This window comes from Manis javanica, chromosome 4 (assembly GCF_040802235.1).
Source record: "Manis javanica isolate MJ-LG chromosome 4, MJ_LKY, whole genome shotgun sequence".
In the NCBI taxonomy this organism is placed as follows: domain Eukaryota; kingdom Metazoa; phylum Chordata; class Mammalia; order Pholidota; family Manidae; genus Manis; species Manis javanica.
In genome coordinates, this window is record NC_133159.1 from 142,119,313 (window position 1) to 142,146,043 (window position 26,731).

General features: G+C 48.0%; 1 protein-coding gene across 3 annotated transcripts in view; it reads left to right on the forward strand.

The window, feature by feature from the left end:
• Positions 1-26,731, forward strand: part of ASIC2 (acid sensing ion channel subunit 2) — a 998,461-nt gene that overhangs the window by 921,304 nt on the left and 50,426 nt on the right. For all 3 annotated transcript variants that reach the window (XM_037018670.2, XM_017670731.3, XM_073235177.1), the window contains exons 2-3: positions 31-181; positions 16,431-16,558. In XM_037018670.2, coding sequence (XP_036874565.1) covers positions 31-181; positions 16,431-16,558 — 279 coding nt within the window. The remainder of the gene's footprint in view (positions 1-30; positions 182-16,430; positions 16,559-26,731) is intronic.

The window sequence follows — 26,731 nt, forward strand, 5'->3', positions numbered from 1 at the left end:
ATGTGCTTCTCTCTCTTTTCTCTCCTTCAGGTGTTTACAAAATATGGGAAGTGTTACATGTTTAACTCAGGAGAGGATGGCAAGCCTCTGCTCACCACAGTCAAGGGCGGGACAGGCAACGGGCTGGAGATCATGCTGGACATTCAGCAAGATGAGTACCTGCCCATCTGGGGAGAGACAGGTGAGCTGGGCATAGAGCTGGGGGCAGTGGATGGTGGCACAGGGGTGCAGGATTCTGAAAGACTGGTTTGCCTCAGATGTCTTGGCCCACCCTACAGAGGACTGCTCCACATCGAGGGGGTGGTGACATGCCAGTGAGTGGTGAGGATGTCCCCTGAGTAGAGGGTGATGTTCCAGGTTTCCTCAGAGATCACTAGGTGGGAGGGGGCAGGGATGGGAATACTGGGAAGGGAAGGTAGACAGGGGAGGATACGTGTGCAGAGAAGGCCTGAAGGAAAGTTTGAATTAACAGGAATGCTTCGGCAAGTGGGTGGCTCTATTTTGGAGAAGAGGAAGGAATGGACCAGCCCTTCCTCTCCCAACCATCTTGAATATCCCAGCCCAGTGAGGCGGCCCAAGGAAAGGAAAACAGGCTCCTCCCACTGGAGGCAGTGTTGGAAAGCCAAAGGTCAAGGACTCGGGGATCGGCCCCATGCCTGTGTGAGCCCCTGGGGGTGCCGTGTGGATGGACTCCAAAGCTTACTTCCGCATTTATTTACTTGTTTATTTACTCAGCCAACTATTCATTAGCCATATAAAACTATCTCAGGCTTTGCACCAAGGTAAGGACATTTAGGTGAACATTTAGGACCAAGGGCCATTAGGACATTTAGGGCCAAGTCCTGATGGGAGCCCAGGGGAGGAGCCACGGGGTTACGGTCCGGGGTGACTCAGTGCACCAGCGCCATGGTGAGCCAGCAGCTTCCAGAGGGGAGGGCACAGGGAAGGCATCCTGGTGCAATGGGTATTTGAATGGGGTCCTGAGATTATCCTGCATTTACAGGTAGGCCCTCCCGAGAGGGTGCAGGAAGGTCAGGCAGAGGGAGTGATGTGAGGACAAAGGCAGACATTAGAGCCATGTGGCCACAGGGCCCAGGGATGCTAGCAGCCTCTAGAAAGTCACCAGGTGGAGAAAGTGAAGAGGTGCCCAAGAGTGTGGCCATGGGTGCAAAGGAGACCCCAAGTCAGATTAATGCTCAGGGCATAACTGGGAGGTGCGGGCAGTGGAGGCAAGGGATGGGCTTGGGGGAAGCCACAGGAGAGGGGGAGGGAAGAGAAGCTTCCAGCAGGAGGGGGCCCTGGGCCCTCAGGTGGATGCTGAGGATGGGTGGAGGCCCAGCAGCCCAGCCCCTGCTTCTTGTCACTCCCACCCCGTGACTCTGCAGCCAGGCCATCCAGCTCCAAGGTTTGTACCTCACTGTGCCCAGGCCTTCCAGGCTTCAGAGGGCAGCAAAAGCTTCCACCCTGGGGATGACTGGCTGACAACTGCAAGCTGTCTCCCCGCCAGGCTCTCCCCTAGCATCTCTCACTTGGACGCCCTGCTGGGGCGAGGTGACTTGGCCACGTGCCTCCCTTTATGGTTAGTCCTCCTGCACCTGAGAAGTAAGTGGTCACCGTGCGTGTCCTTCCAGTAATGCCTGCCGGCAGCTCCCCTCAGGCTGCAGCCCCATCCACAGCTTGCTGAGGAGATGCTTAACGGATCCCGTCCACATTTCTAAATTCAGTGTCCCTCCCCTCCAGCAAACAGAGGAAGGTTTGTGTGGGTGCTGAGCTCTGACGTCCCTGAGAGCTGGCCAACAGGGCCTGGCTTTCCAGAACATTCCTGAGGCCAGTCCATGTCTGGGACCATGGGGCCTGCAGACAACCCTGGTTCCTGGGCCCCACAGAGAGGCACTGCCTAGGGGACACCAGAACATATTTGCTTATGGATCCACCTGGGGAAAAAGAGAGCAATGAGTAAATAAAAATGAGTCTTGGAGCCCCCATATCCACGGTCCAACCAGAGGTTGGTCATGTCTTTCCATGGTAGTGATGAATTTCCCACCTCAATTCAGGGGTAAAAGCACAAGTACAGACACACAGACACTCACACACCCTCACATACACACACTCTCTCACTCTCACACACACCAGTGCAGACATCTGCACACAGCACGCTCCCCGTGGGGCCTGACCTTGGAGCTGAGTATCACTGCTGACGCACTGGGGTCCAACTCCGCCCTGGAAATCTGCCTTCTGCTGCCTGAAGCCATGGAAGTCAGAGCAGGAAAGAACCTGAGATCATCTATCTCGGTCCCCCACCTCGTTCTCCTGCGGAGGGAGAACTGAGACCTGGCGGGGAGCAATGGAAGTCACGCAGTGAGCTCAGGGCTAAGCCAGGGGCTCAGCTTTTGGACCCTAGTGGACTGAGCTGTACCAATTCAGGACAAATCTATAAGCATGATTAAGGACCTGCTATGTGCCCAACACTGTGTAGGGTATTGTAAGGGAAGCAAAAGACGTGAGACGCTGCCTCTCAGGACCTTAGCAGCTCAAGCCAGACTTTCCCACCGAATCCACAAGAGGACTCCAGTCTCACTCCTGCCAGCGGCTGGAGCTATCCCTCAGGGACAGACCAGCACTTTTTCCTTAAGCCCACACTTCTGGCGTGGGCCAGAGAATAACCTGATCAGAGCTGTCCAACAGAGCTTTCTGCAGCAACAGAAATGTTCTCCATCTGCACTGCCCAGTGTGGTAGCCACAGTTGAGCATTTGCAATATGAGAATGAGGAGATGACATTTTAATATCGTTTCATTTTTGCGGCCGCCCCCCACATTCCTCTGAGGCTGTAATATTCCTCATTCCTGGTCTTCCCCTCATCACAACCTTGAATGATAGGAAGGGATCCTGATCGCCACTTGCCAGGGAAGGAGGCTGAGGTTAGGCGATCTCACCCACATCATGCAGCCAGACCTCTGAACCCTTACCTCCAGGCTTCATCCCCTGGACCTTTCTGCAGGCTGAGAAGTCACTGAGCAGTGAGCACTTTTTGGAGGCTGTGCTCACCTCAAAGCTGCTTGTTTCTTGGGTCAGTGTGGGGTAAGCCTCATATGGGTGGGAGTGAGATCTACACACCTGCTGAAGGATGACAGGTAGGCTCTGGCAGGTGAGGCGTGCTTGTGCCTGAGGCCACCTGGGGAGGCGCGCCCACATCCCTCTGCGGGGTCATTGCCCCCAAGGACAGTGAGTGCATCCAGGCGTGGCCCTGTCATGGTCTTTGGGAGGGAGGCAGCCTCCCCAGTCCGCCAAGCCGTATGGCCTGACAGACACCATCTTGCTCCCCCCGCGTTCCCACCTCCTCTCAATCCCCAAAGAAAGGAGCCCCGGTCGTCAGGAGAAATTTGGGTGATGATGGAGAAGAAAGGATTTGAAATGTGGCTGTTCAGGGAGTGGCCACAGACAGCTTGATGACAGGGGCAGTAAGTAGGATAGGAAAGGGGCATTAGAAAGTCAGACCCCAAGTCAATCCCAGCTCTTCCTTTACTGAGGATGGGGAATGAGCCTTCGTTTCCTTACCTGTAGAATACAGACCAATTAAACAAAACTCATTGACTCTATGGCATAGCTGAAGGATCAAATTTGAGCTCTGCAAATTGTAAACAGTAGCAGGATGATAATGATGAAGAGTAGATGGGGGAATAGTCAAACTACCCCAGAGGCAGATATTTTTCCCAATTCCTGGACCTATAGCAGGGGTCCTGAAGCACCTCAACATCTAGAAGGCTCATTCTGCTCAAAATAGAACCTCTGATACGTTCTTGCCTGGCCTCATGGACAACTTCATTGCTCAGAAATTTAAGGAAGCAGTGAAAGACCCACTCATCTGGGTATAATTCTGACTAACAGGAAGGACTCCTAGTGCCCATGAGTGCATTCAACAAAGGCACCCCTCCGGGTGACCCCAGCTCCATGGGCTCTCACTTAGCAAGTAGCAGTGACTATGAAAATTGTCAAAAGTGTCCTTGCCTCCAGACTAACTATGCCCCACACCAGATGCCCCCTTGATAAAACATCCTTGTGCCAGGCACCCTGGAAATATGGCATTTTAAAGAAGGCAGGCTCAGTCACATGTGGACTACAGGGTGTGCCACAAATTGAACCCTATGGGATGTCAGAAGTTGGGAGTGTTACATGTTACAGGAATGGAAAGGACCTGGGGAACCCTGATGAGATAAAGCTAAACAACACATTTGTGCATTGCAGGAATTCTTTAATATGTTACCTCATGAATCTCAAAGATAGGAATCTTGCATGCAGCATTTATTTCCCAAATGCCTTTGACCCTGGAAACCTGCTTTTTCATGGAGAAGCTTGCAAAGTAGAAAACGACAGAAAAGCTGTCCTAGGCTATAGAAGTGCAGATTTCATGGCCAGCGTTTTCTAAAGGAAATTCAGTTGAAGGCAGGTGGGAGGTTGTTAAAAATGAAACTCTGTGTAGATGTCTCTGAGTAACTTCAAAGATAAAAGAAATAAGCAGTGGCTTATCTAGGTTGCACATGAGAGAAACCAGATTCAAACAAGTTTAGGCATAAAAGGAATTGTAGTGCCCCAGGAATCCAAGACAAGCTTCAATGACCAAACAGTGGGAGGACAAGGAGACAGCATCAGAAACAACTGGAACCGAGGGCTCAGGCCCCCTCAAGACTTTCCTCTCTTGCCTCTTCTCTCTTTGAAGTGCTTTATACTCTCTCACCAAGTCAAGCCTTTTCCACACATACATATTTTTTCACACATGGCTCCAGTAGTTTTATATTTTACACATCCTACCACCTGCAAGAGACTTCTGAGTCTCTCACGCATCTCCTATTTAAAAAAAAAAAAAAAACAGGGAAGAGAACGGTTGGCCCAGCTCAGTCAGGCACCCACGCCTGGACCAATCAGCACTGACCAGCAACACAAGTTTTCAGCACAGGATGGCCTGGAGGAAGCTGGCTGGCTGGCAGCCAGGAAGGCATTCCCAAGAGTGAATGGCCCCCTTGAATGGCCGTGCTGGACAAGGTAGGCACAAGGGTGAGGGTTGGGGGTAAGTTACATCTGAGGAAGCCAGAATCAGTGTGCAGGTAGCTCTCTAGTGAGCTCAAATTCTATACAGATAGGCTCCAAAGTTGGAAAGATCACAAATAGAGTCCCTGCCTTTCTCATCTCCCTCTGTCCTTCATTCTCCTCAATGCAAAAATATGCTTTTTTTTACCAAATACAATCTCTTTGATTTCTCCAAACATAGTGCTGTAGAAAAATGAATTTGATATGATATTCTTGAGCAAGGGAATTATTATGCTCTAATAGAGGTAAATATCTGGCCCCTAATTACCTCCCAAGCCTCAGCACCTCCTTCTCTGTCCCCTTGTTAACTTGGGGCTACCCATCCTGGCTTCCCTGGGCTTGTTTGTGGACGGTCATTTTAGGACATCTGTATACTCCATTCCCTTCAGCTAGAATTCCCCTTGCTCAAACCCACATGGCTAATTGCCCCACCTCCATTAAATCTTTGCTCGGCTATCACCTTCCCTGACTACCCTGTTTAAAGCTGCCTCCCCCTCCCCACCTTATCTGTCCTGCCTGTCCTTTTCCCCATGGCAGGTATCAGAATCCCCATGGAAAGGTAAAGAATCCAGGGCCCAGAGAGGTTGAGTGCATCTCCCCAGAATGCACATCACGTGACGTGCTGGACCAAGCTGAGGGCCCACTTAGGGAACCTGAAGCAACTACCTGTCCTTCCACCACATCCCTTTAATGCCCACAATGTGACTATAAAACACTGCCATGAAAATAGCTCTGAGAATAAGGCTCAGGTGACATCTCTGAAGAGTGAATGGCATATCATGACAGGTCTGTTGAAGCACTCCTTTTCTATTTTTTCCTCTTTTTTTTTTTTCAGTAGCAGAATCCTTGTATTAAACAAAAGCTTGAGCACAGCCCCAATATATAAAACAGATACAGATAGAGCTTCTGTGATTCAGCTGGAGATGGGGCCTCAGTATGATTTCTTGCTCACTATGGCCAACCCTGAGACATTCCCTGAGGAACCCTTGAACTCCAAGAAACCCAGTTTGAGAACCACTGGGTGGGAGACTATTGTTATTGGGATGAAAACAGTGTCAGTTGGTTCTATGGCTGTGTACACCCCAGAGACCAGCTCTAAGCATCTCTCCCCCTTCTCCCAGGATGAAAGGGGTTCACGGCATGTTGCTCCATTCTAGAGCCTTGGGGAAGTCGACGGTCTAGACTATCTATGGCTGAACACAGTGGATTGAACATAACTGTTTATGGAGGCCCCCTCCCAAACGCCACCTAAAGGCAATCAAGGATTTTTTTTTTTAACTATAAATGTACAACAACAAAGAGGATAGGAGAAAAGACAACAGTCAATATCAGCCAATTTGGGGAAGATGGAAAGCAGATGGTAACTGACCTGGCATAGCAGACAAGGCTGAAGGATAATGGTCTACACTGGGAAGCCAACTAAGGCCTAACGACTCTCCCTGTAGAACCCCAACAAAGAATCAGGGGTTAGAGGCATCAGATACTGCTGAGAGGTGTAACATTCATTAAAAGTCTATGAAAGGAGCCAATAAGTCCCCCAGTTATCCTCCCATGGCCCTAAGCAGCCAGACAAACATCTCTCTGCACCCAGCAGAAGCTAAGATTAAAACAGGCCCTAGGTTTAGGGAAACCAAGCAGTGCTGAGGGCGTGGGTGAGATGCTGCTGTACAGAAAACGGGAGGACGAGGTGAATTCTGCTTACCCAGTAGTGAGACCCCCAAGCCCAGCTAACCTACCCCACCCACACCTGAACAGAAGTCTGGGGACATCCCTTCCTGGAGACACCGATAATCTCAAGGGAAAAGATGCTCAGAGGATGACAGTCAGGAGTCCCCAAACAGAACAGTCTCGTTAGATTTCCCTTGAGTAAAGTCCTTGGTTGATCCTCCCACACAAGGAAGGACTGGGCAACTATTAAGTGCCTCTTAACGGTGAATGGACAGCCAAAGAGCCATACTTCTGAGGGAAGCCACTAGCTTGGAAGTCACAAAACCACACAAAAAAGAAACTTTGAGGAAATAGAGCCAGACCAGAGCCTGGATTCAAATCCTAGATGTATAATTTACCAGCTCTGTGACCTCTGGCAAATTCCTTAACCTCTCTGAGCCTCAGTTCCATCACCTCTAAAATGGGAATAATATTATTAACTACTCTGTAAGGTTGTTGGGAAGACTGAAATGAGTTAATATTTATGAAGTACTTAGGAAAATGCCTAAATAATATTAGACACTATGTAAGTGTTTGATAAATAAAAAATAAATGCAGGAAGCAGAAGGAAACATTAAACTAATTAAAATTCTCAACAGATAAGAGATAATACTGCATCCATAAACACAAGCTATTAAAATAGGATGCTATTAAAAAATAACATTCAAAGAAGCTAAAAAAACAAAAAAACTCCTAAAAATTAAAAATGATTGCCAACACTTTTTTAAACCCACAGAAGATTGGAATTGAGGAGACTCCCTGAAAAGTAAAACAAAAAGACAAAGAGCTGGAAAATGGAAGAGAAAAAACATATGAAAATGAGAGGGTCCTTCCAGGAAGTCCAACATCCTAATATTAGGAGTTCTAGAATAATAGCACTGAGAGAATGGAGAAGAGGGTGTTGCCAAAGACGTAATATTAGAAAAATTCCCAACTGAAGGACATGATTTTCCATATCTTAAGAAATCACCAATATCTGTCAAGTAATTGATGTCCATGGAAATATGAAACTACCAGAAAAACAGCCAAAACAGTTAAGAGTAGTTGTCCCTGGGGACAGGGACTCAGGGGTTGGGGAGAAGTGGGGCAAGACACTGCTGTTTTTCATTAGAAGCCTTGCAGTATCGTTTGGCTTTTTAAATTATGTACATATATTGCTTTGATAAAAGTAAAATTGAAATTTAAAATAATCATAACTTCTCGGTGTAGCTGGGAGGCCTGGGCAACTATCAAGGGCAGCATGCTTCCCATCCCCCATCACACATAGGCATAGCAAGAGAGGATGCAGACGGTTGCCGTGGTTTCTCTGACATCTCTGCTCCCAGGAAACACTCTTGTCATGGTGCCTGGTGCTGAGGACCTCCCCAGAAAGGGAGGTGCAAGCTCTGGCCCGAATTCCAGGTCAGGGGCATGGGGATGTGCCGCAGCCCGCTGGGATTCCGAGCTCACACTCAGGGTGGGCCTGTGTGCTAGATGGGGGTCTCCGCCAGTGCCAAGGAATCCGGAGAACTGAAGCCATGAGTCAGAAGCACCATTGGAAGCAGGCATCCAATATGCAGCCAGAAGAAGCCTGACTTTTATCGTTCTGAGACCTGCTTGTACACGTGCTAGGTGCTGTGTGGAAAACACGTGTGCTCTGTTCGAAACTGCCAGCCAGCAGGCAGTGGTCTGCGGGGAACATCTAGGAGATGGATCACACAGACCACCTTTCAGAGCTCATGTCCTCCTACTCAATAAACTGCCAAGAGCACCTACTATGTGCCAGGGACTCAGGGTTACAGATAAAAGGCCCAGGATAGATTTTCAGAACTCACAATCTCAGGACGATTTCAAGGGCTCCTTTCATGTGCTGGATGGAAATTCATTGATCCAATAGCTCTCATGTAAAGTGCCTGAGGAGTGCCAGACATTTGCAGTCTGCTCAGGAAACATGTAAACGATTAAAGGTCATCACGTGCTATGACTGACAGAGGATAGATGGAACACAGCGGAGGGGAGAATCAGTTCTGGGAGGGAGGAAAAGGGTAACTCAGGAAGGGCTTCAGAGGGGAGAGACCTTTAGTCCTGCTCTCCAGCCTGCTTACCAGGCTGTGGGCAGTGTGTGGAGTTAAGACAAGAAATAGGTCACAGGGAGGTGCTGAGCAGGAAGGGAATCAGGAGCAAAGATCAAGAACAGCCCAGGGTGTCCTGGGGTAACTCAATCCAAGGACCGACCCAGGGCTGGTGAGGTAGGCAGAAGCCGATCACCCTAACACACAGGTGTTCTCCTGTGAGTTCTGCTACCCAAAGTGTGGGCCTCTGACCAGCATCCCCTGGGAGCTTGTAGAAATGCAGACTCTCAGGACCCAACCCCCAGCCCCCCACCACCAGTCTGCACTGTAACAGGATTCCTGGGCGATGCACATGTGTGTGAGAAGCTCTGATCTAGACCACTGTTTGCCACACTTTGGCAGTATGACAATGCCTTTTAAAGTCCAAACATTTCTCAGACCTCACCCTCCCAGGAACATTATCATGCTTTGTATATTAATTGACTGTGCAAATATTCAGTAACAAAACATTGCTATGAATTTAGTAATGCTTTGAATGTTTTTCAATTCTGTAATCACATCACCACCTAGATACGTGATCTGTTCAGCAATCTGCTTGAACCCAACCTCTGCCACCAAAGTGTGTAAATGTAATTTTTATAAATAGAATCTTAATTATCCACCAACTTCCCCTATAATTTCAGAGACTTGGCACTTCCTGATGGCTTTTCAAAGGTGGTGTCTCCTACATGCCAGGCACCCACCCAGGCTCATCAGCCTTCTTAGCAAGTAGTTTATAATCTCTGAGCCTGAATGCACAAGGAAAACTCATTATTTAAACAATCCTTGGAATAAATCTTTTTTAATGAGACTAGACCCAACTCCACACTCAGTGCCTTCACTGATGTATGTTTTGTAAATATTCTATTTAACAGCAGTGTATTCAGTGTAGCCACGCTTCTCTATTCCATAACCAAGACCTAACATTAACTGTCTCCTTCCCCAACATGAGCACATCACTCTACAGTTTATAAGAGGCTTCACCTGCATTCTATCCTCTGCTTCTCACACACTCTTAGGATGCAGAAAGGGCAGTTCTAATGATTTAACAGATCAGCCCATTTAACAGATGCAGTAAGCAAGTCTCTAAGACACTGAGTCACTTTTGCATGATCTCATGGCTCAGAGGTATTAGAAATAGAACTGGAATCATATCTTCTGATTCGGTCCTTGCTCCTTTCCACCAAGGGCTAGTATTCCTTAAAAATAAAAACAGAAAGAGAAAAGGAGAAAAAAGTAGCTTTAGACAACACTCGGTCCAACAAAGGGTAGCATTCTTTTTTCAGCAGTGTGTCTCGGGGCCATAAAATGTATGTGCTTTGAGACTGTGAGGGGGGCTGGGGTCTGCAGCCTTCACTAAATTTGGGGAGCCACTTGATAACATCTTCTGGATCGTGAGCTATTGGTGAGAACGCTCTGCTACCCCATGCCGCTGCCCTGAGCAGACGTAATTACAGCCCATCCAGCTCAGGAACACAGTGGCTTTTTCTTCCTGCAGAAGCTTGTCTAGCCTCAAAATGTCACCTGTGAGCAATCGAGCATGAGCATGCCCGTCTCTGTGCCAGGTTTGGATTTTCTCACCTAGGCATGCTGTTCAGCTGGGCATGTCTGTCTGGGAGGGCAGACAGGAAGACAAGATGCCCACCACCTGATTTTAGCGAGGCAGCAAGTCGTGAATTCTGTGTGCTGTCTTTCGAAAAATTAGCCTCTTCTGACTTGATGCAAGTGCTGAAAAGCCACAACATTTTTTTAAAATCTATATTTCAGGAAATTAAAGTGAGATGCAATGAAGTAAAGAGACTTGTGCATGATCTCCAGCTCATAGAATTTTATAGCTAAAAGTAACCGGAGAAAAAGGTCCCCCGCTTTGTTTTAACAGAGAGGAAACTAAGGCTCAGAGAAGCAATGCAACCCATCTGTGGTTGCACAGCTGTTAAGTGGTGGGGCTGGGAGGAAAATCCAGGGCTCCATGATTTCACAGCCCATCTTTTCTTGATACACTCCCTGCTCCTCTTCGCAGAGCCCTGCCTTGGACTCCCCTGGATTTCTCTGTGCGAGCCAGAGAGCATGAGGCGCCCGGATGGTGCTTTGGCAGACCCTCTCCCCCAGGGCTCTCAAGGGCTGGGGCTAGGACCTTGGTCCCTGTCCCTGTCACTGTTACATATACAGTGAGAGGTTCCCTGGACTCTAAGACGAGAAAACGCAGGCCGCTGGATCTGTTCTTCCCCCTCCATCTCTGTCCAGCTTGGAACCTCACTGGCTTGTCTTCTGGGACCACTCCTGCTTCTAGACGACTGAAAAAGGGCAGAGGAGAGTGAGGAGTCAAGATACCTAATTCCGGGGCTCTGGCAAGCTGCTATTTGCCATGTGGCCATTGGCCACTTTCTTCTCTGTAGGTCTGTTTTCTGACCTGGAAGATGAAAGCTGGTTGAATTTAAAAAGTGCCGAAGACTCACCTAGCTCAAAATTCTACGCAGAAGCGATCTTTCACTGAGAGGCCCCCACCCCATTAGGGTTAGCCTCCCTCCCACCCTTTCCTCTCAAGCCAGCTCTCCTAGCTACTGTTATAAAGTCAGTTTCATCCAACACAAGATTGCTTTGTACCAGCACATCCCTGCCTTAGCCTAGAAAATTCCTCCGGCTTTTCGGAGAAGCTTCCCTTCCTACTTCTCTCCAGTATTTATTTCCTCGGCATGTTTCCTGTAATTTGCAAAGATTAAAGATTTAAGCTTCTTTTATTGTGATGTGCTTTCCCTGCTCCATTATGCATTCTGCCCATCGTTCCCTGTCTCCTCCCACAAAGCTCCCAAATCCTTTCTGCACGCACAGAAAATGCTCCACAGGTAGACCTCACCTTGGGCCGACCGGCTCCTAAAAAGTGCTAGGAAATTTCAGCTTCTGCAGGTTGAACGCACTTTGCCACCCTCCTCCCAACTGAGCATTAGCTTTCACGCTTGGTCCAAATTAACAAGGGCTCCTAGCCGTTTGGGTGCAGTGACTTCCCCTATCTCTGTGCTCTCCCGCTTTCTCTTTTCCCAGGGATTTGAGTCCAGGTGTTCATGATGTATAAACCAATCTTTCACTGGGTTAGGGGCTGTACTCTTTGAAGCAGCTCAAAATCAAGCCATTTGGTGGTAAGAAGAACTCTAGGATGTAAAATATTCTGTCCGGCACCGGCATGGGTTGTTGGCAGGGCTGGCTTCTTGGATGTGCAGCCAATAGTCACGCAGGTCCCTTTGCTCAGAAGGGCCACACTCTTGGTTTTATGCTCTGCTATCACTGTTGAAATTCTTAATAATTTTTTAATAAGGGAACTCACACTTTTCATTTTGCACTGGGACGCTGAAACTTTGGGGATGTCCCAGTTACTGTTATTGCTGCTGCTGTGGTTTTTGTGGTTTTGTGTGCAGCCCTCCTGCAGCTCAGCAGGTGAGACCTCCTGAGTCCAGACACCTGGGAGGAAACCTGCCGCTGGGTGGTGTGTGGGGCTGGTGCTTCCCAGTGCCCGGCCAGACTTGGGCAGACTCACAGCTGGTCCGAGGGCAGGGAACAGGAGACTCAGCAGAACACACTTCCTCACTCATTTGCTTCATTCATCAAACAATGGTTGAGCTCTGCTGTGTTCCAGGCACTGTGCTAGGGACTTTGACAACACAGGGAAGGACAATGAAAGAGAAATATTCACTTTCTCCAACCCCATTCAGAACCCCAGAGCTATGAACCAGGGCATCTGCTCACACAGAAATAAGCCACACCCATTGGGGGTTAGAAAAAGTGCTGAATTAGAAGTCAGACCTGGCTTCTAGCCCCTGCTCTGTATTTGACTTGCTGTGTGACCTTGAGCAAATCACTTCCCCTCTCTAGACTAGATCACTGTCCAGATGTGTTTGGCCCCGCCCCATATCAGAATCCCTGGAAATACAGATTCCTGGGCTCCACCTAGAGTGACTGAATCAGAAGTGCTAGGAGTGGGTCCCCTTAATTGCCACCCAGTGCTCCCAATGTGATTTTGACGTGCATTCTACTTTGAGAACCTCTGAGGTACATGGTCTGAGCCTTTACCTCTAACAGTCTATGTTTGATAACTTCAGCTCCTAATTGGGTCTTCACATTTGCACCAACAGCATCCATACCCAGGAAATGCAGGAGATCAAGGGTGTATAGGGCAGAAACCGATGGGGGCTCTGTTCACTCTCAAACTGGAGAATAATCCTCAGAGGAAGCCCAGGGCATTCCTCTGAAAGCAGAGCAACAAACTCCATCTGGAGATGTGATAGTAAGCAGTGCTTTGGGAAGAGCAGGACCAGAGAGAATCTGGAGCTACAGTCGTGGGCTGACCATAAATACACCCGGGTCTGCTCAGAAGCCACCAGATCACCAGGGCCGCCGACAGGAGACGCAGGGCGGCGCCTGCGCAGGAAAGCAGCGCCATGCTGCCGGGAGAGGGCTGGGCTCTGCTCGCAGCTCACACTCTACAGCTGTACTACCCGGTCAGGTTGTCACCACCCACATGTGGTCATTTACATTTAAGTTAGTTAATTAAATTTAAAGAAAAAACAAACAAAAAAGGTAAACGCGAGGTGATGGATATGGTAATTTGATGGGGGAAGTCCTTGCACAATGTATAGCAGATCTTCATGTATACTTTAAATATCTGCCAATTTTACTTGTCAATATACCTCAGTAAAGCTGGGGGAATGATTAGTTAATGAATGAAAATTTCAATTCCACATGCAGCCAGTGGCTACCATGTTGGATACACGGGTTATAGAATACTTCGTCTTGGCAGAAATTTCCACCAGCCAGCACTGCTCTAAGAGGGGGACCTTATCCGTCAGCCTCTTCTGCCTGTGCCCACACAGTTACTGGATGTCTATAACGCTCTGAGGTTCCTTGAGAAATTTACTCTGCCCCAGCTCCTGCTGCTTCGGGAACAAACTCCCCTTCTGAATGCTAACCCAGTCTGATTAGCCCTGGGCAGCTCTCACTGATGTAGGCATGCCTGGCCCATCCTCTTTGTCCATTACTCGCAGCGTTTCTGACAGAAAGTCTTCACTTCTCATTTCTCCCTGTGAGCCACAGGACCCCTTCTTTAGTCTGTCTTACTGGCTTTAAGGTTCCTTAGGCTCAGTTATACATCAGGCACGCAGCTTGGACTAGCTCTGGAAAACATCTCTGCTGCTCTGCCCCCCACAGCTCACTGAGCTTGTTTTTAGTCAGCCAAGCACAGGCGGGCATCTCCCCACCTCACACGTTCCCTGCTCACCCCCCCCATCCCAGCCTGCTCTTCAGGATCCTTGGCCTCTCCTCAACCCCTCTCCTGGGCAAGCCTTAGAAAGCCTAGCCACCAAAGGCTGACCCCTCCCCGCCTCTTCCGTCCATCCTTCCTCTCCCGAAGTGCCCCCACCCCGATCTACCTGTGGGCCAGAGGAGCGCTCCCTTCTCATGAGGCACTCGCCGTCTGCCGCAGAGGTGGACACAAAGCCACAGGCACTTGGGGACATACGGGCGGGGATCTGGACAGATGATCTGGGTGAAGAGATCACAGAGCACTTGGCTGCTGGAGGGAAGGGCGCTGTGTTTGTGGATTGCCTGGGCTTCTCACCCACTCCACGAAGACACAGGATGAAAATGTTCCCAGCCGAGGGTCTCTGTTGCCGAAACCCCCTGTACTCCACCTGACTCCATCCAAACTATATGAAAGCCCCGCCTGTCCTTCCCTCCTAGTCCCTGTCTGTCTACTAGTTCTTCCCCTGTGCCCTTGACCTCAGCATTCTTGCGCTGCTCCAGACCCTTCCCCTGCCTTGGTCATTGGCCTGCAGGCCGTCTGTGTGACCTGCCCATTCCCCTACCTGCCCCCCAGCCCTTCCTTCTCTGCTCTTCTCTTCCGTGCCAGCTCCAGTGTGTGTTTCCATACTCTCCCCAAGATAAGGCCCCAGTGCTGACAGATCCCTTCCTCCCTGACCTCCGACTGGGAGAAATAGTCCTCTGGCTCCATCTTCCCTCATTCCTGCATTACCCATCCTTTCCCCCTTTTCTTCTTGTAGAACACTCTTTGATTTGGACTCTAAATTGACCTTGCCCATTAATATGCGAGTTGGGTCTGAATCACAAATCACTCCCTGGCCCTTTGAACAGGTGTTCCCTGAGTGCCTGCTAATGTGCCCAGCCCTGTGCAGGACCTTTCAGATCCAGAGAGAAAGCCCAGAATTGGCCTCGGAATGCTCCAGCCTGGTGCAAGAGACAGTCAGATACAGGACTGTCCACATGGTGTGGCAGAGGCTTTATCCGTCCTATGCAAAGAATACAACAGAGAATGAAAAGGAGTTGCTTTGAGTGGGGCTGGGGGCTGAATCGTCAGTGATGAGCAGGGAGATGGTCAGGCTGACAAGATAGAAAGGCATTCCAGGAAGGACATGCATGTGCATTGTGCAGAGCAGGGATGGTTAACAGCCCATCTAGGCAGCCAGCAGTGTGGCACACATGGAGCCATGAAGCACAGGGCTGCCCAGAGCAAGGGTGGAAAGGTAAAGGAGACTGAGCTCCTTACGAGCACAGGAGAGAGTTATGCAGGTTTGGATTTTGGAAAGCTCATACTGCAGGCTGTTTGCAAAAAATAAGACCCAGTGAAGTCTGACATATCACATAGGTACATTGCCCACCAATTTTGAACAAGAGGATGATGAGCCAGGCTCTGCCATCCCCTCACTTCCTGCCACCCTGCCACCTCCCACCACCAAGAGCCAATTCTCTTGCCAAATTTTGAAAAAGGCAGAAGCTTCTCTTCCAGTTGCCCATCTCCTGCAGCTACAAAGGGTGGGCACCTTGGCATACAGGCAAGCCCTGTATTTTTATTTCTTCTGCTGTAAGCCCATATTTTCTTCCTCCTGATCTCCTTGCCCAATAGAGAATTTAGTAAATAAAAATAAGGTACTTGACTCACTTCATAATACCATTCTATAGTTTTGGAGACTGAAGGAAGGAGCTGGCCTGTCTGACCTGAATTAGTTTCTGTTTGCTAATGTAACAGATAACCACAAACTCAGTGACTCAAACCACACACATTTATTAGGTTGCAGTTCTGGAGGCCAGAAGTCCAAAATGAGTTGCACTGGTCTCAAACCTAGGTGTTAGCAGGGCAGCGTTTCTTCTCAAGGCTCCAGGGGAAAATCCATTCCTTTGACCTTTCCAGTTTCTAGAAGCTGCCTGTGTCCCTTGTGTCTCCTTCTTCCTTCTGCAGAGTCAGTAGCAGAGCTTTTTTCAATTCTTTCTCTGACTCTGACCTTCCTGCCTTCCTCTTATAAGGACCCTTGTGATTATGGGGATGGATAATCAAGGATACTCTGCTATCTCAAGACCCCACACTTAATCATACCTGCAGTGTCCCTTTTGCCATGTAAGCTTCCAGGGATGAGGATGAGGACATCTTTGGGAGGCACGGTACTGCCCACCACACAGCCCTTCCAGAGTTCCTTTGAGCCTTTCCATCCGCGGACTCCATGACCATCCGCTGTCGCTGACCTGTGGCTCTGTCCATTTTGTTCTTTCAGAGGAAACGACATTTGAAGCAGGAGTAAAAGTTCAGATCCACAGTCAGTCTGAGCCGCCTTTCATCCAAGAGCTGGGCTTTGGGGTGGCACCAGGGTTCCAGACTTTCGTGGCCACCCAGGAACAGAGGGTAAGTTCCTGGGCTCCGTGGATCAGTGGTCCTCGGCCTACCCCAAGCTCCTGCAGAGACATGAGGAGGAGCAATGGATTCCCACTCCTGGGAGGCTCTGAATCAACCCCACCCCCACCCAGGTGGCTGAAGCAGGGCTGAGCTCAGTGAAGGGACTCTCCCTGCAATTGGAGAAAGGTGTCAGCTCAACTCCATAACCCAGTTCTCTGTGCCACCTTTTTCTTCCTGGGTGTCAGGGAAACCCAGTTTATTTTCTTTTTCATGGAATTGGTTGGGGTTTTTGTCCAGAACATTCTGGGGAAAAAATCTGGGAGGTTGGAGGGCAAGGGAGACAGTGGAAGGGAAACTGCTAACCAGGGTTGGATATGTTTCTTCACCTGTGTTAATACCAGTCCAAGCGGCCTGCAGGGGTGGAGCAGAACTCTCTGGTAGTGGACTCACAGTAGGGGGAAGCCTCTTGCATGAGCTCCTGCCCGCTCTCTCCAGTTTAGCACCAGAAGAGGGACCCTCCCATTCAACCAGGACTGCCTCATCAACTCTGCAGTCGGTGGAATGAGGACTGGCACGGCCTCATTTATCATGTGGGGTTCACATCTGAGAAGGGAGACCTTCTCAAGTTCGCAACAGGGAGGACGTCTCAAAGCAGGACTACTGAGAGACATAGGGGCACTTTCTCTTATCTCCTGGTTTGCCTAGAATAAAAGCCAGAGACTACTGCTCTCAGGGAGTCCTAAACCAAATCATCCAAGACAATTTGCCCTGGGGGCCATGGGTCAAAGAGCGAGGTCAGCAAGTGGTGGGAAGCACTGGGTCTAGGGCAGAGGAGGTGGGGATGAGAGGAGAGGGAAGGAGTAGTCAGCAAAGAGGTATCACGTAACTGAACGAGTTCAGCTTGTTTTTAAAATTTGGCTCAAATGTCATCAATCATCCAGTAGTGATCACAGCTCTTTAGCTATTTTATAAAACAATCTTCCATATCAGAAACTGGTTTTAAATGTCAAAGCAAGCTGTGTTTTTGAAGCTCAGGGAAAGCATCGATGGTGTAGGGCTGACGCGCTCTTCCCTGTGCACAATGCCCAGGCAGTTGCTAAAGACCAAGATCAACCTCCTGCAGCACGCAGTAGGTGGGATGGAGGCTTGGAGACAAGGCCAGGGAGGCTGGAAGGCTGGCCTGGTGGCAGGGGCAGAAAGGTAGCATGCAAGGATGTGTAAGGTGGGAGCTGAGTGGAGTGACCAGAAAACCCCATGCCAGAGGACAAAGAAGGAGGGTGTGAAGCCAACCACAGAAGCCAGGTTCAGAGCTGAGGGCTTGAGTCAGGAAGCATGAGAACCTAGACTAACAGGTCAAGGCATGCAGATGGACAGGCAGTCGGGGTGAGCCCAGGGCCCGAGCTGCCAGCCTAGGTGGGCTTCTGAGTACTGCCAGGATAAACACAGCCAGACACTAGTTAAAGCAGCAGGGACAGATTGTAATTCGTAATATACTATTGCGATGGAAGAGGGCTCAGCGTGAACTGAACTCAACTTCGATTTGTACACAGATGACAGACATTTTAAAGGAAAAAGGAGGGGGGATGGAGGGTCCTTGAGCAGAGTCAAGGAAGTAAAAAATTACAAAAAGTAGGAAGGGGAAATAGGTCCACATAAACACATCTGAGATTGCTAACTAGCACTTACTGAAGTTAAGCAACAGTTATCCTCTCCTCCCACATAGGCAGGGAGGCAGAGGCCCTGTCTTCTGCTGTTGACTTGAGGACATAGTAAATTCTTTAGGCAGCCTGGAGTTTTCTCAGACAGGGATTTACCCTCCACTAAAGACACTGAGGGAATTTCTGGGCTGGGTGGGAAGTTGGAGCTGATGACTTCTAAGAACACTTACGTCTTTCTCTTCCCAACATGAACCAGAGGGGCTCCCCAAGGTGAGCAGTATGTGGGAACGGAACACATTCCCAGCTTCAGAGGGCAAATCTGCTGTTTATTTTGAAGTGTATTCTCAGAAAACCAGCCTCATTCATATCAGTATTGCTATGCTTATTATAACTAATAATAAGAGATTTAGTTAAACATTTGACAGTCTTCAAAGCATTTCTGAATCATCTCATTCCATCTTTTCATTCATATTAATAGAGAGATACAAAAACAGATCCCAGAGTGAAATCTAATAATACATTATGTTTGCATGTACATAAAAGAGCATATTCCTAGGACATAAGACTTAGAGGAAATAAGCCAAAGTCCTCACAGTGGGGGAATTATGAATGATTTATTTTCTTTTTTGGGTTTCCCCCATGTTTTATAGTGTGGTTTTGTTTTCTTTGTTCATTCAACAAATACTCGCTGAACACCTACAATGAGTGAAGAGATGGGGATACAGTATTGAACAAAACAGACCCAGGATCTGTCCTCATAGAGCCTAGGAATAAGTGGTTTGTCCCACAAAGAAAACAGAATAATTAAATAACGTTAAGGCAAATGTAACTGGGGGGATTGCTCCCGTTTGTATATTCTCATTCTGCCATTAGTACTGACCTATACCGCCGACCCCTGACCCCCAGACACTGCATGTTGTTGATTCAAGGAAGTGCTGGGTTTTGGGGTTGTTGTGTTTTTTTTTTCACATTTTACCATTTCTGAAATCAGGATTTGTTTCCCAATCAATCACATCAAACAGTTAAAATTGGCATTGCTTTTTCTTTTGTGGTGGCACGTAAAATCATGGTGCATCTTACAGTCTCCATCACCCACATGGTTCCCAGTCCAGGGTTCTGCTGTGTCAGGCTGAAGCTCAGGGACTCTTGAAAGAAAGCCAGTGGTGACAGAATGTAGGGGGCAGAAGGCGCTTTCCTGGAAAGTTAGTGTTGCTCATGCTAGGGAAATTGACTCCTGAGTGGGAGTCCTACAGAAATGGGTGACTTGAAGGAATCCTGCCATGCATGAGGCCTTTTGTTAAGGGGAAGTCCTTTGCATGGTAAAAATCACCCCTTCTGTGCAAAATTACATACATACTTCTTTCAATATTTTTTCATTTTATTTTGTAATCCAAAAGAACACACTATTGGGCTGAACCCTGACAAGACTGCTTTTTTTTTTTAAATCAGTATTTGCCCAAAACCCAGTTAAGCCAAGCTGTGCCCCTGCCTTCTGTGACAACCTGAGAAATGCCCTACTAGATAGCTGCTGTAGGAGCTCCTGCATGATCCCAGGACCACCACCACCAGGGATGGCTGTGGGGTAACACACCAGGAGCGGAACCAACACCCTAGAGGGGGAGAAAAATGACAGTTCTTTCTACCCGAATGCACACAGCCTGCCAGTCATTCAATTACAGAGACATTGACATGCATTATCTCATCTAATCCCCACAGCAACCCAGGAAGGGAGCTATTGTTATCTCCACAGCGCAGATGACAAAACTGAATAGCCAAGCAGCTTGCGTGCCGTGGCATAGCAAAGGGAGGAGCAGGGCTCAGCTTGGAGCCCAGATCTCTCTGTGCGGAGAAAACCAAACCAGGAGTCCAGAGGCCTGGATGCTGGTCCTGACCATGAGACTGACCTTGGGCAGGTTGCTTTCTGCCTGGGCCTCAGGTTTCCCATCTGCTGAATGGGAAGCCTGGGTTAGGTGACCTCAGAAGGCCTCCAGCACCAGCAGCCTGGGAGTCCCTGCCTGTGCCACTCAAGCGCACAGGTGGCACTTGAATATTGGACTGGCTGCAGTTTTGCACCTGGTCCCTGCTCCATCCTTGTGCCTGCTGGCTTGGAGTGCTATAAGGGGACCTGTGGCAAGGACGTGTGATATAACCCCCACCCTTGGTATGAGAGGCAGAACCTGGGTTCCTGTTTTCAAGAAGCAGGAGCTGGGGTAAATAGCAGACCTAAAACTTTAGAAGAGAGACTCCTTGGTAGTGCCCCTTCCTCAGCCCACACATGTAGTGATCACATTGCTGCCCCACCTCAAACTCTTAGATTCCCAGGCTTCCTATAATTTGCAAAAGCCCAACCCCTAAGAATGGCTTCCAAGGCCCTGTTCAACCTGACCTCTGGCCCTAATCCAGCCTCATCATCTGCCTCTGGTTGACCAGCATGAACCCTGCATTCCATTGCTGGAGAACCATCCACCAAATACTCCCTGCGCTTTGGCGCCTGCCTCCGTGCATTTGTACCCGCTGTTCCCTTCCTTGTTTTACCTCCCCGGCAAAGGCCTATTCATGTGTCCAAGAGCTGCTCAAAGATCATGGTCTCTAAGAACACATTCCCCCTGCAGCTGATCGCTCCATACAACACTTCGTACATTAATTTCCTTCACAGCTATTTACTGAGCACCTACTGGAAAAATGAAGCTTAGCAAGATGATCCCAGCCTTGGTGTGAGTGTTCACAGAATAAAGTGGGATGTTTGGGCATCTGTCACCCATCTAAGAGATACACAACTCTCCTTTTAGGACTGAATTCCCCTTGGGCACCACTGCTTCTTACACCTGCCTCTTAAGAACTGCCTTCTTTAGCTCCCATCAGCCCTTATCTCACTGTAGATGAGAAATTCTTGGGGAACAAGGATGTGTCTATCAGATCCTATCTCCCCAGTACCTTGCTTTCATATGAGTTTATGAATGGGCAATGTTGAAAGAATGAATGTACTTTGGTGCTCAAATGTGCACCCTTTGCTCAGACAGCACTCAGATGCTGTTCTCTGATGCTCCTCCTGCCTCCCTCCACCCACCCCTGCCAAAACTGCCATTAAAATCTGCCCTGAGTGGTGGAAATGTAAAATGTACAGGCATTGTGGAAAACAGTATTGACTTTCTTCAAAAAAAATTTTTTAAATAGGATTACCAGATGCCCCAACAATACCACTTCTGGAGATACATACTCAAAAGAATTGAAAGCAGGGTCTCAAAGAGCTGTTTACACACCCATGTACACAGCAATATTATTAATAATAGCTAACACATGGAAGGGATTCAAATATTATTTAGCCTTCAAAAAGAAGGAAATTCTGACATATGCTTGAGAAACTTGGGAACATAATGCTAAGTGAAATAAACCAGTACAAAAAGACAAGTATTTATGATTTCACTTAGATGAGGAATTTAGAGTAATCAAAATCCTAGAGACTGACGGTAAAATGGGAAGAAGGAAGGAATGGGGAGTTGGTGTCTAATGGGTATAAAGTTTCAGTTTTACGAGGTGAGGAGTTCAGGAGAGGAGGCAGTGATGATAAGCACTGTATTAATATTCTTGAAATATACACTTAAAAATAACTAAGATAGTAGAAGTTTTACCACAATAAAGAATTTTTTCAAAAAGACAGAGGAGTCAATCTGAAAAAGCTCCCAAAGTTCCTAATAACCAAATCTTCAACAATGTGAGCAACAAAATAAATAATTTTGAATGTCATAATACTCCATTATATCTAAGTATAAAATAAAATAAATACATAGAAGTCCACATTGATAGAAATAAATTATTGAATAAATAAATGGACGAGAAGAGAGATGTTTTTCCTACAAAAGAAGTACACATAGTATATGTATGTACTCATTCCTGGAGGAGGTGAGCATTGTTCCCATTCCCCCCTAGAGTGCGGGTTGTATTTAGTGACTCACTTCCAAAGAACAGAGTAGGGAAAGGGAAAACTAGTGACTTTGCAGTGGAGAAATCTAACAGAAACTCCTTTTACACTAGGAGCTAAAAAAGAGAAATCCAATCCACACGCTGACATACCAGGTACTCTGTGATATGCGAAAACAAGGACACCACCCCATGGTATTCTTTCTATAAACCGATAACCCCAGTCTACCAGTCTAATCATGAAAAAAATATTAGACAACCCCAGACTGAGGAATAATTTACAGGATGCCTGGCCAGTATTCCTCAAGACTCTCAAAGTCATGAAAAACAAGGGAAGCCTTAAAAACTGTCCTGGACCCGAGGAGACTGAAGAGATGACAACTAAATACATTGTGTACTTTCCCTGGATTGGATCCTAGACCAGAAAAAGGACATCAGTGCAAAAGGGTGAAATCCAAATAAAGCCTGAAGTTAATAGTTACGGTCAGGTTCCTAGCTTTGACAATGTACCATGGTAATGTAAGATGTTAACAATGAAGGAAAGTAAGTGAAGGATAGGGAATTCTTTGTCCTATCTTTGCAATATTTCTGTAAACTGAAAATTATTCTAAAACCAAAAGCTTAGGTTTGAAAGATTAATAAAACCGGTTTCTTTCTCAAAAAAATAAATCTGCCCTGAGGACCCTCCTACTCCCCAAGGCTGTTCAGCCAGCTTGTGATAGATGATGATGTCTGTATCATTCTGCTGCACACTTAGAGACCCAAATCAAACCAAAAGCTGGTGAAAGAGACAGACATCTGGAAGCCAACTTGTACATGACAGTGGAGGGAACAGATAAGGGTGTCAGGACAGAACTCTGGAATTTGGGGAGAGTTAAATGAGTGGGTGAGTATATGTGAAAATACAAAATTGGGACATTCCCGTAGTAAGAGCACAACACAAACCATCTTCAGCGTTGACACGATCACTCAGACTCTTGCCCCCCCTCCCTGATTTAAGGTGCTTGCTAATGCTGGCAGGACTCTCAGTCTTGCTTTGCTATCAGAAAAGGGAGACAGGCCTGCGAATAAATCTGGAGATCTGGGCAGTCAGTTGGCCACCATTCTCATCGCTCAGAAAATTCCCTGGAAATCAAGGCTCTGTGTTTAGTTGAGGGTCTCGGAAATGCCTCAGGGAGCCAAGACTGGAAATCTCTGCCCAGAGGTATCCCACTCTCCCCAAGAACCCCTGGCACCACCAGTTTGAAGCCATTGGGAATGAGAAGGGTCCTAATTCCACAGCCTGGCCTCCTCACTTGGGCTGAATCCAAAGTACCATGAGAATGTCCATCCTCATGCGCAGTCTGCTTTGAGCAGCTGCCCTCTAGCCTGTTTGGGGCTGTAAATAAAGGCAAACACAAATGTTTGGGTCCTGCTGGCCCAGTTAGGTCATTGGCACGGCCCAGTTGGCTCCTGCACAAGCTCAACCCTTGGCCTTTGGCTTAGGTTGGCCACATTCCCAACATTTGGAGGGAATCCCACCACGGCTCACTGGGACAGATCACCTATCCTACCCCAAGTAAAAAGGCCCAGCTGTTGGGTGGCGTGTCCCCCAGCCTGCTTTTGACAGCTCCTCTCAAGCTACCAAATATAACTTCCTAAGTGCCTTTCAAAAGAAAAGACTCATTTGTCAATCTGACAGCCAGATCCATCGTCCTTACTATCTGCCCCACGGGCCCCATTAGAATTGGAGATTTGCTCATGTGTTCTTTTCAAGGCAGGGGCAAGGACTGGTTACTCATGCCTCCAGCAACTTCCAAACTGCCACAGCTGGAGCTGCATAATTACGGCACCATCCAGCTCCTTCTAGAAAGCACCAGGAGATGCCAGAAGGCAGGATAGCCTGCTGTGTGGCCTTTCCCTCCATGATCAACACAGTACATCTTTTTCCATAAATATATGAAGATAAGAGCCAATTAAGCATCTTCTACCTTAGCTACTTAATCACTTGTTGCTACTCAGCCACTAATGTAGAAATATCATCAGAGTCCCACGTGGTTTTGCCAATAGTCAGGTTTTCACCACTTTTTACTACACAATGCGTTTCTTTTTATCGAGGTGGAGGTGATGGCAGGGGGTGGAAGAGGGAGAAGAAGGGCTGTTGATTGGCTAGGATGAACCAGTGTGCCCCACTGTGTCGGGGGAATCCCAAAATGAGTCCACATAATTATTCTCAAGCCTGAGAAGAAGAGAAAATTACTGTCCTGCTTCCCCTTCTGTCCTGCAGCTTCTCTCTGTCCTTCCTTTCCTAACAGAGTCTCCCAGGAGTTCTCTAGACTGGCTTGTCTACTTCCTCATCCCCCCTTCACCTCTCAGCCCTCCTCTTGGGCTCCATTGAAACTTTTCTTCATCAAGGTCACCCATGAAATCTTTGTTGATGAAGACACCCCTCCCTCCTTTGTCTCACCTCACCTGGTTTCTCAGCAGTCCTGGGTCGTGGGCCATGTTGTCCCAGAGACCTTTCTCCACCCTCATCTGGTTTCCTTCCCACCTCTGCCTGCTCCTCCTAGGCCCCCTTCCTGAGCAATCCTTGCTCTGCTTCCCCCTTAGGTGACGGGCACTCTAGGAGGCTGTTTCTGTCCCATCCCAGTCTGCAGTCTCCTTGAATGAGCTTGGCCTTTAGGATGACCTTCAGATTACTACCCCCAGCCCAGATCTGTTTCCTGAGCTCCAGACCCAGCCATCAGGTGCTGCCTTCCCCACCAAGCCCCATGGGCATCGCAAATTGGTGTCTACACTGAACTCATCCTCTTCCCCTGCCCATACACCTGTACCCAAAAACTGCTGCTCCCCTTAGACCTCCCAGCCCTGTAAATGGCCTGAGTACAAATATGCATTCATCAGCTCATTCCCCTCCTCTGTGAAATGGGAATAATGGTGGTTCCTTTCTCGGACAGTAACAAGAAGACTGAGTCATCAGTGTGTACACTAGGACACTTCTTGGTGTACAGCAGGTGCTCGGTAAATGCTGGCTAGTATCATCCCCCACCCTGGACACCAGGTTAATTCGGCCCTCCGTGACCCTCACCCTGGATGAGAATGACAGCCGCCTCACTGGCCTCCTTGCTGCCTGCTCTTCTTGCTCCTCTCCAACCCACTCTCTACATCCACACAGCCCTTTCTCTGGGCCCTGCCTATCTTTTCAGCGGCAGCTCTCCACGCCCCCAGCCTCCCACACATGCACCAGCCAGCCAAACTGTGTGCACTGATTCTCAAACATCTCATGCACTCTCTTCTCTCTCTGTGCCAACAACATGCTCCCCACTCTTTCTTTACCTAATTCGTATGTGTCCTTCAAGATTTAGCTCAGATGTTTCCTCCCCCAGAAGGCCATCCTGGAGTATTCTGTGGTAATCTCTAGCATAAACTTTACACATTATGATCATCTGTTTATTTCTCTATTCCCCTACCAGATTGTGAGCTCTTTGAGAATACGAGTCTATCTTATTTCTGTTCTTTATATTTCAGCATTTATATGGTGCCTCACATATAGAAGTTGCTTGATAAATTGTATTGAATGGAATGAATGAAGGAATGCATGGAAGAGAAATAGCCTACTTTATCACATCACGCTCCTGCTAGATACCCAGTTATGTCTTTCCCAATCCAGAGAATAAAGAAATTCCTGAATGCAGCTCCAGCTATCACCTTTCCCAGGGGTTTTACCCTGCTGCTTGGGGAGCCCTACATTGGACCACACAATGTTCCATACACCTTGAGCCTTCCTGCCCCATTCCTTGATCATTTCCTGGCTACTCATTCATTTATTGAACATCTACTGTGTGTCAGGCCCTGTGTGAGGTATGAACAGCACTGACCTGGTTCTCAGCACCTACAGTCTAGCAGGGGAGGCAGACGGTCAAACAATCAATCACAGGGTAAGAGCTTTATGTGTCTGTGTAATATGCCCCCAGTATATTGTAAACTTCTTAAGGGAAAATATTGGGTCTTATAATTCTCAGATGAAAGGATAGATGGATGGAATGTTGTAGAATGATCTCTGATGGCTAACTTCAATAATTTACAGTCCATTTAAGCTCTGCTTAGCCTTCAGATACGATGTAACTGCATTAAACAGTCTTTACACTAGGAACTAAAAAAGAGAAAGAAAAATCCCTTTGCTGAGTGCATGGAAAAAAGGATAAGCTGGAAATAGTACCAACTGGCATGGCAGCCACAGTCTGGGTCCAAACGCCTTATGTGGTGCCCAAACCTCACTAGCATCCATCAGATCAGAACTAGCTTCTCCTGTACCCTCCATGCACTGGCTCTGACATCAGAAGCCAGGTACTTATCTCTCAGTGGCTTATTTCCTCCTCAGACTCAGGCAGAGGAAAGGAGGCCAAATGTCTATTGACTCACCTACTTTATCTTACTCAGGAGACAAGTTAATAAATCAGAACATTCTTTGTGGGTCCTGCTACCCAGTACCACATTATCTTTTGATTCATAAGCAACTTGCTATCTGAATGCTGAACAGGATGGCCTTGGTTTGGGGTTTTTTTTTTCTTTAATAAGGGGCAAAAAAAATCTGAGAGGATACTTCTATATGCAGGCCAAAAGCTAT